The sequence below is a fragment of the Phoca vitulina genome, unplaced genomic scaffold, assembly GCF_004348235.1.
Source record: "Phoca vitulina isolate PV1807 unplaced genomic scaffold, GSC_HSeal_1.0 scaffold2, whole genome shotgun sequence".
Lineage (NCBI taxonomy): Eukaryota > Metazoa > Chordata > Mammalia > Carnivora > Phocidae > Phoca > Phoca vitulina.
In genome coordinates, this window is record NW_022589705.1 from 9,588,585 (window position 1) to 9,598,657 (window position 10,073).

General features: G+C 38.5%; 1 protein-coding gene across 1 annotated transcript in view; it reads right to left on the reverse strand.

Annotated features, from left to right (window-relative positions):
- Window positions 1–3,345: 3,345 nt before the first annotated feature.
- The window catches only part of CD53 (CD53 molecule), a 23,067-nt gene continuing 16,339 nt past the window's right edge, over window positions 3,346–10,073 (reverse strand). Inside the window, exons 3-8 of the mRNA XM_032421739.1 lie at window positions 8,948–9,124; window positions 7,408–7,482; window positions 6,805–6,900; window positions 6,216–6,296; window positions 5,046–5,129; window positions 3,346–4,203 (exon numbers count right to left, since the gene is read on the reverse strand). Coding sequence (XP_032277630.1) covers window positions 4,132–4,203; window positions 5,046–5,129; window positions 6,216–6,296; window positions 6,805–6,900; window positions 7,408–7,482; window positions 8,948–9,124 — 585 coding nt within the window. The 3' untranslated portion in view covers window positions 3,346–4,131. The remainder of the gene's footprint in view (window positions 4,204–5,045; window positions 5,130–6,215; window positions 6,297–6,804; window positions 6,901–7,407; window positions 7,483–8,947; window positions 9,125–10,073) is intronic.

The window sequence follows — 10,073 nt, forward strand, 5'->3', positions numbered from 1 at the left end:
TTCTTAAATCCCCCCCCCCCCCCACACACACACATGCAGGTTCACCATGCTATGGCTAGGTGTGATTTTCTTTTTTTTTTTCCCCTCATGAAAGTAATTCATTTGACTTTTTATTTGTGGATTGTATCTTCCATCAGTTCTGGAATATTCTCAACTATTATGACTTCAAGTATTGTGTCTACTATGCTTTGTATCTCCTCTTTCCAGAACTCCAGTTACACTTATATTAGACTCTATAACTCTGTCCTCATCATTTCTTAATCTTGCATTCATATTTTTCACTCTTTCTATGTGCTACTGTATTAATCTCCCAGAGCTGCTGGAATAAAGCACCACAAATTGGTGGTTTCAAACAAAAGAGAATCATTCTCTCATAGTTTTGAATGCTAAAAGTCCAAAATCAAGGTGTCTCCAGGTGTTGATTCCTTCTGGATGCCCTGAGGAAGAATTTGTTCCATATGACTCTCTTACCTTCTGGTAGTTGTTGGCAATCTTAAGTGTTCCCTGGCTTTAGATACATTGTTCCAATCTCTGCCTCTGTCTTCATATGGCCTTGCCCTATGGGTCTTCTCTATATCTGAGTTAAAAATATCCCTCTCCTTTCTCTTATAAGGACAGAAGACATTGGATTTAGGGCTCACCCTAAATATAGGATGATCTCATCTCAAGATCATTAATTTAATCACATCCACAAGGACCCCATTTCTAAATAAAATCATATTTACTAGTACTAGGGGTTAGAATTTGGACATACCTTTTTGGGGACAAAGTTCAACCCACTATAGCTACATTCTGATTAATTTATTCATATAAATCTTCTTGTTTATTAATTTGGCTTTCCTTGTATCAAATATGCTTTTAAACATGTTCATTTAAATTTTAAAAATTTCAACTATTATATTTTCCTCTTTCAAAAATGATTACTCTTTCTTTCAGTTTTTCTCTGCACATATTTTAAAGCTGATCTTTATTTTCTTAAATATTAAAAAAAACATGGTTATATATATTTGTTTAAAGTAAGTATAATATCTGAAGTTTTGTGGGTCCATTCCTATTGTTTGTTGTTTCCCTTGGCTCATAGTGCCTTGTTTTCTCATATTTTTAGTGAATTTTAATTGTGAGTAGTTCAATTTATTAAAAAATTGCTTTTTGAGATTCATGGAGACCTGGTATTATTATTATTTATTATTTTTTTCCAAGTTTTTATTTAAATTTTAGTTAGTTAACATACAGTATAATACTAGTTTCAGGAGTAGAATTTAGTGATTCATCACTTGCATACAACACCCAGTGCTTATCACAACAGACCTGATATTATTGTGGGCTCATTCAGAAAGTGTGTGCATTTTGCTTCTGCCAGAGCCTGGGATAACTTCTTGTTTGGGACTACTTTAAACTAAATTTTAGTTTGAGAGTTTGCAGATGACTCAGACACTTTAAGTTTTCACTTTAAGTCAACATAATGGCCAGATTATGGATTCAACTTTTTAGGGATGTTGCTTTCCTCTGCTAAATTGCCAAGTTGCAGACTTTCATGTAATCTTTTGTAAAAGTGAGTGGTATTTCTAGTTTACTCTTATACTAAGGTATAGCACTTTGGTGCCTCTGACTTAAAAGAGGAAAGATTTCTGCTTAGACTCTCAACCTTAGACCCTGAGATTTTCCATGTACCTCCATGTGCCATGAAAACTGAAATCCAAATTCACCTAGTTTGGCAAATCTCCTCAAATTCCTCTTACCTCTCTGGTTCCCATCATCACAAAGTCTCAGGCTTAAGTATTCCTTACTTTCATTCCATAAAACATTAATAAAATGTTTTAAAGCTTTTATCTAGCACTTTACTTGTCTATAGTGGAAGTTTAGTCTAGTAATATCATCTATCTTACCAGAAATAGAAATCTCCTTTTTCTATTTGAGTTAATTTGGATGGTTCTTATTATTTTAGAAAAATGTTTATAGCAACATTTTCTTTTCAAAATGATTGGCCTAGATTTTTTTTTATCATATAGTTTCATGTGTTTTAAAATTTCAACTGTATTGTGGTTATGGCACAATCTTTATTTATAGTTGATTTTTACCTTTTCTCGTTGTTTTTCTAACTTAGGCCAATAATTAATAGAGACAAATAAATAGCAATTAAAATAAAATGTAATAAGATCTGTGAAGTTTCTATGAGTGCATTACGGAGGTACTCACAAAAGACATTTTGTCTAGATTTAAATGGGGAGATGTGTGGAAAGGTCTTAGCACACTATCTCATACTTATAAAGACCTCAATAGATGTTAAACTTAGTAGTACTAGGGAAACCTTCGTTAGGGCAAAGGAATTATCCAAAGGGATCATTGGATGAATGGGAAAAATAAGTCCGTATAAATAAAGCTCAGAGCAACTAAATAAACTTCAATAGACCTAAGTTAGAATAAAAGGGTAAGAACAGCAAGAGGTGAGGCTGGAGGGCTAAGAGTGGGGCATATCATGTAGGTCCTGGTAGATATAATAAGAAATCTGAATTTTATCCCAAGAGAAACATAGTGTCGAAGGTTTCCCTATAACTACCACTAAAATGACCAATTTTCCTTTAAGGGAGGTGGGAGATACACAAAACTTCAAGAACAAAACCAAATTCTTCTGTCCTTTTCTCTGCCTTCTCTACATTTGGTTCTATATTAGATATATTCTGATTTATGCCTTATTACATATGGTTATTAGATGATTTAATTTAGCTTATAGACAATCCAATTAACCTTTTTCTGGCCCAAAAAACATGTGGTTGGCAACCTCTAAGATGGCCCCCAATGATTTCCGCTCCTTGGTATTCACACCCAGTGTAAACTCCTGCCCTTGAGTGTGGGCTGAACTTTTTGACTCACTTCTAAGGAATATAATATGGCACTTCTGAGTTAGATTATAAAAGGATTATGGCTTGGGGTGCTGTATTTCATGCTCTCTCTTGGATCTTTGTAATAGGGGAAACCAACTGTGATGTCATAAGGCAACCCTGTGGAAAGTTGCATGTGGCAAAGAACAGGCCTACCAAGAGGCATGTGAAAAATTTGAAAGTAGATCCTTTTCCATTTGAGCCTTCAGGTAAATGCAGCCCTGGCTGACATATTGATTGTAGTCATGTGAGAGACTATGAACCAGAATCACTCAGCTAAGCTGCTCCCAGATTCATCACTCACAAAAAATGTGAGATAATAAATTTATGTTCTCAGCCACTAAGTTTTGGAATAATTTGTTATGCAACAATGGATAACTAATATACCTGGCTTGCTGGCAGGACAATCAGTCTGAGTCACAGAAAACATATTTGAGATATAGGAATGAAAATGTAATGATTGAGATCATAAGCTATTTTATTTATTGAAGAGATAAAATAGTACATTAACAAAACCTTATTTGATAGAAAAATAACACCAAAACTCTTACAAATGTGATTATTAGCTAAACCACCAGAGATACTGGTTCTGCTGAGTTCTTCCATAGCTATGTAACTCAAAGGCTAAGAGATTGGCTGAAGTCAGGATATGAATCACTGGACAGTTTCTTCTGGAAAGACAGAATGAATCAATAAGGCCCTTTAATAAGGAAGTTGCAAGAAACCTTACCCTTTGGAGAAAGAGTACTCTGTCATTCCTGTAGTCAAGGACCAGTCCCAGCCAAAAGGAAGCAGAGGGTTGTGACAATGAGTCTGGCCCCAGAGCTCCCTTCAGCTTGTCTTTTGTTTGGCTTTGGAGAGTGGATTGGGCATGATTTAGAGGCTAGAGCCTTATTTGACAATAAGAAGATGCAAAAATTCAAGTCCCAGACCCATCCTTTGACCTTGAACCATTAGTGCTGCAGGTTCTCTTGGCTTCTCATGTCCAAAAAATGCTCAGATATTAGTGTCACCTCCTTGAGGGACATAGCTGTCCCATGAGTGGGTGAATCATTGTTCTGGTGCCTGAGGTGAGAAATGCTTGGCTAATACCCTCTTTTCTGGTTCTATGATACAGGGACAAAAACAGGGAAAAGATGAGAGAGGGACAAAGACACCAGGCCAAGAGGTGATCATTTAGGACTTCATGCTAATAACTGATTTTGGCTTTCCAGAGATGAAATAAGCCTCTCCAGCACAAGGCAGTATCATGTCACAGCCCTAGGGCCTGGCTGGTTTTATCAATCTGGCAGTTCAAGGTCAGCGCAAAGGACATCCCCAACACCTGAGAAAAGAGTTGAGAAAATGTGAGGTCTTCGTAGGAGGAGCCATCTCTCCCACACCCTTGGGATTAGCCCCAGAGAAAAAGAAAGTGTCCATTACACTGGAACCACCCTTCTTGCCATTACTTCCAATTCCTTCCCTATTCTCTCCTTCAGCTTTAGAATGCTAGTGGGGGTGATGTTGTCAAAACAGTAGAGGATAGAGTGTTGGGACATCTTTGTCTCCTTAAGAAGTCACTTGTATAGGCAAGTACTGCACAAGTCAACACTTTGTGCAATGAGTCATCTCTACCCGTGCCCTGAGACTCCTTAGTTTCCAAGCAGAGAAAAATTATTTCCCTCTGAGCTTCTTGATTACATCTTAGCTATTCTGTGACATACCCAAAATACATGGGTATAAAAATAGTAGAAATGTCACATAATAAAAAAGAACACAAAACTATCCCCAATTCACCCCTGACTTATCATGCTAAGCAGAGAAACAAGGAGGAAATTGATTATGATTTTTATCATCAGCTCCTGCTTGGCATACAAGGCCAATTTTTCACGAAAAATGTTTATCCATCACAAGTTTTCCATACCAGTTGAGTGAATGACCAAAGTAGGGGTCTGCTTGATGACTTTTAATTTGACTATGAAGCACTCATATCTCTTAGGGATAAGTTGACCAGATAGATCTTGCAGCATATTTTCTGTATGCCTTAAATTGGTAATGACATCATTTGCTACATGACTGAGGAAACTCTTATTTATTGAGCATATACTATCTACCTGGAACTGTTCTAAAACTTTACCTGACTTACCTAATTTAATCTTCACAATAGTCCCATGATTAAGTTCTTACCTGGATCACACAAACACAGATGGTGATGATTCCAATGTGCAGGAAGTTGGAGTGAAACCACAGTTTTGCTTTTGCATAGCAACCCTAGAAAAAATTACAAGTACAAAGGATACCACTATATTATTCGACTTTATCAGGAAGCTAATTTCAGAAGATAGTTTATATTTTGCCTTATGCCAAGAGACTTAGGCCATTTTATTTTCTTAGGCCATTTATTTTATTTTCTTTTTGTGGATGAAGAAACAGTCATAAAGTAGAGAATATTAAACTACAGACTTTTCTGGTGTTGTTATCATCACAATGGCACCTAACGCAGAAGTCCTAGATGTCTACACACAGAGTTAAACTAGCTCCTGAGAGGCAATAGATGTCCTTAAGTTCTTTAAACATCCACTGCTGACTTGGGACAAATAAATGGGGAGGTAACCTCTGCAATTCTAGGATTGGTTGCATTTCAGCTTCTGCTGAAACCTAAATCTATCATGGCCCTACCAAGCTCCAGGGCAGGGCTAGTTGGTGAGTGTCTCAGTCTTTCTTCATAGACCTAAAAATTTCTGGAGATTTTCAAACAATCCCAAGGTGGATAACACCAGGTAACAGGAATTTAGGAACTTAATCTTGTAATATAATCTTGGCTTCTTCTCTGGACCTAGTCTGGAGGTCTGAATTAAGTCAGCAGGTTCTTTCAACAGTTCTACCAACTCTCTCTCCCCCCAACTCCAGACTCCTTTACTTATGATTCATTTCACCAAGGGGCTGGATGTTGACATTTCCAAGGAAGAAGAACAGAGAAACAGGAAGAGGGGGAGGTTTTCTACCTCAACTTTACAATTTTCACTTTCAACCATAAGACCTACTTCTTGCTCAAGAAAAATGTAGATATAATCCTCTGTCACTATCACATAAACTTTTCCCCTCTAATGTAATAGTTTAGGATAGCAAGATTTGTGATGGCATTGCTAGTCTAATGAGCTTGTTCCTTTTTTTTTCTTTTGTCTGGACAACTTTTGTCTAATTTGCCTAGTTACCTGGGTTTTCTCCCTGGCCTCTATTTTATCTAAGGTTTCTTGTTTCTGGTTGGGAGGACTAAGTCCTGTATGACTGGAGTTTCTAAGATAATTGAAAGTTTAACCAAAGAAGCTAATAACAGAAAAGTTGCCAAAAAATTACCTGAACTTGTGGATCCAAGGGGCAAGATGCTGGTGGGTGACCGGCCCAATCACTCGTGCCATTTACACCACAACATTGCAGCTAAAAGCCAAATCCCCCAAAAACATGATGGTTAGAAAGTCAACAAAAGGAAAACTGGAATTTGGAGAAAAGGTAGACCCTTCAGATCTGACTCTAGCGGAAAATACAGAATTGGCTTAACTACTATGACTCCTTAGAACAAAATATTTTCAAATCCATTATACCATTTCATTCACATAAAACTCCTTGAAATAGAAAGGGCATGTTTAACTTATTCACATTTTACAGATGAAAAATTAAGCACACAGGGAATTTAGTCTGACATGTTTGGGTCTTCCTTAGATCTTAGTAGGGCTTAGACAATGAGCCTAGCTGAGAATGTGAAGGATGAGAGAATGTAGAGAATCAGACTGATTCCTGTTTGTGACTGCTAAACATTATTTTGGACCTAGGGGCTATGGACCTTAGATTCTGGGCCTTTCAAGAAACGAAGTCCCTTTAGCCTCCAGGCACTGAGGTTGGAAAATTAAGTCTGGGCTGAGCTGAGGAGGATTCCATCTGTACTCACAAATGACTGGATGGAATCCCACGCTGCCTTGGTGCTGTTGTCCGTGTGGTATCGCTGAATGCTGTCAGTCAGGCTCTCAGACACATAATTATTCAACTGGTCGGGGCATATTCCGGCAGAGAAGACATTATAAAAAGCAGGTGAGTTCAAGGAACAAGCAATATCTAATAATGGCTGGTGGTTCCATTTGCTCCTCCCTTCCAAATGATCTCCTCAGAGCTAAGGAAGCCAGGAGAGGGAGTTTATATACAGGGAGAAGTGCTGAGACTGAGATAGCATTGCAGGAAGTACATAGTCTCTTGTGCTTCCAGAACTCTGGTTTTTCAGAGGAAGACAATCAAAGCATGGGCTCTCTTAGGCATGGAGACAGACATTTTCTACTGCCAAACACATGGAGAAAAGGAAGTAGGAGTAAGATAAACTTGTTTTTACTGCTCTTCCTATTCATCCTTCAAAGCATGATTCAATTGCTATCTTTCATGAAATTTTTTCCCCTCCCCATTTACAATTAATTTCTTTCTTCCATCCTTCCACTTTGCCTCTATTACAGGACTTCTTTTCCACGGTCAGAAATACAACAATGAGATGTTCTTTATAGCTTACCTTCTGTTCATACACGAAGAGCAGGATGGCCAAGGTCACCTCAGCAAGGAGGATAATCAGCAGCAGGATAAAGAACTGAGGCAAAGCAGAGACATGCTCATAGCACTGATCCTAGTTCTTCCCTCACTCCCACTCCACCCTGGGAGCATCCAGGCATGTCTCTGCACAGGTACAGAAGTTCCTATTCCTGCTTGCTCAGGCCTTCATAAGCCTTTTGTTTTGTGAGGGATATGTGTCATTTTTCTACAACTAGACTCCAAGTCTCTAGAGGGCAGATCAGCTGTCCTTTAACTTTGTTCTCCCTTTCCCATGTGCCTATACAGCTCCATGCACATAATGAGTATGCAATACTACTTGTTGAATCAGTGAAGCAATTTTGGCATCAGCTTTTTGAAAGAGTTGAGCAAAAAAGCAGTAAACTAAACTATGTGCCTTTAGAGTTTGGGGCCTGGTCCTTTCTGCAAGATCAGGGCTAGTTTGGGGTTGGGGACAGGTGATGGTGGAAGTTGAGAGGAGCCCTGTACAGATGGGGAGAAGAGGTATTCTAATCACAGTCCTAACCCTTATTTACTTCCAACTGTAGATGCTTACTCCCTTTATGCTAATCACACACAGCAGAAAATACATTTTCACTTATTCTCCTTCACCTTTTCATCCCAACATTAATTTTGACGGTTTAAACCTGTTTAGCCTTTTCCTTATGTCTATTATCTCCCATCTTTTGCCATTAATCTGGGAACTGAAAACAAGAACTTTTTTATTCTATGTCTGGGCTCCAGTTTAAGAACTGACCCATAAGGGAAAGAAGATTAACCAAATGACTTAAGGAAGAACCAAGGTGACTGAGAACACTTACTATGGATGGAGTGGCACTGTTATATCAAGCACTGTTCTGTGTACACTTAGAGGTACCAAAACTCTTCTCTCATAGAGCTTACAGACAAAACCTAAGCCTAAAGATGCTCTTCACGACACTTAACTGACAGGGAACAACTGAAAAGCTCTAGCATCTCTCACGTTAGATCAAAATGGCTGCCACCTAGGTCCTCACTTAAGTTGGGTCATCACACCATCATGTATCTTGTGCAGATTTGAGATAGAGAAGCATATTCTGCCATTTTAGGAGGGTCACAGTACTCAGAAGAATCTAGAGACTAGATTTTCCATCAGTTAGTGACTCTGACTCAGATCCTAAAAACACATACTAATGTGAAAAGCATTTAGGCAGATGGATGACACTTGATTTCAACGAGACATGAAGAAATAAAATGCCATAAAGGGAAATTATGACAAGGGTCATTATTAACACTGTACAATGAATCCCAAGGAGGATAGCAATGTTCTCTTCCACCTATCCCTGGGACCCCAGTCAGAAGCAAAATACTATTGGTCTAGACAGATTTGGCTGGCCTAAAGTGCCAATCCTATGTTCCTATAATTTCCCTGTGCCCATAGGTTAGCCACCAAGAAACATCTTTCCTGGGGCTTAAGGCATCATGTCTCTCTACTTAGGGTACCACATCTGCTGCAAGAGACTCACCGACATAAGCAGGCACTTGTTCTCCTTGATGGAGCCCATGCAGCCCAGAAAGGCAACCACCATGATAATGGAGCCCACGATGATAAGCACATTGCCCAGTGTGAGGGAGGGGAGCAGGTTGAAATTGTTGTGGATCAGGAGATAGATCCCAAAGCCCAAAATGCAGCAACCACAGAACTGAAAGAAAGAATTCCACAACACTCTTGAATATCTGTTCACATTCTCACTTGAGATTAGGATGGGGGATGGGGTAACCGGGTGATGGGTATTAAGGGAGGCACATGTTGTGATGAGCACTGGGTGTTATATGCAACTAATAAATCATTGAACACTATATCAAAAACTTATGATGTACTATATGCAGGCTAATGAACATAATAAAAAAATTTAAAAAAAATAAGTTTTGCCACCAATGAATCAAAAAAAAAAAAATCACATCTTTCCATTGGCTCTATCAAGACTCTCATGAACAACCTCTTTACCCAGCTTTCCCCATGCACCTAGAAAAGAGGTGATCCTACTTTCCTCCTGTGATGTCCCACTCATGCTTCATCCTACCCATATCAGATACCAGGAGAAGCTCACTGTGAGTCATATAGTATCTTCATGCTTCAGATCCCCTACTCCTTGTTCCCACCACATCTTACACATGGTCTTCCCTTTGGAAACCACAACCATGTAGAGGGGATGCCCTGGCTGAGAAGTTTATCTTGCTAGGCAGAAAACTAGAGAAGCCAAACTTTTAAGAATCTTCTCATAGACATGAGTGCAAACTGATCCTATATTTGAAATTCAATTGCTAAATTTGGTATGGTGAAACCTTCCCAGAAAAGGTGACGTCCTTTTTTTTTTTTTTGTATATGGATGATTTTTATTTTTTATTTTATTTATTTTTTTTCACATGCTCAATAAATATTTATTTATTTTTCTTTTTTTATTATTATGTTATATTAATCACCATACATTACAACATTAGTTTTTGATGTAGTGTTCCATGATTCATTATTTGCATATAACACCCAGTGCTCCATGCAGAACGTGCCCTCTTTAATACCCATCACCAAGCTAACCCATCCTCCCACCCCCCTCCCCTCTAGAACCCTGTTTGTTTTTCAGAGTCCATCGT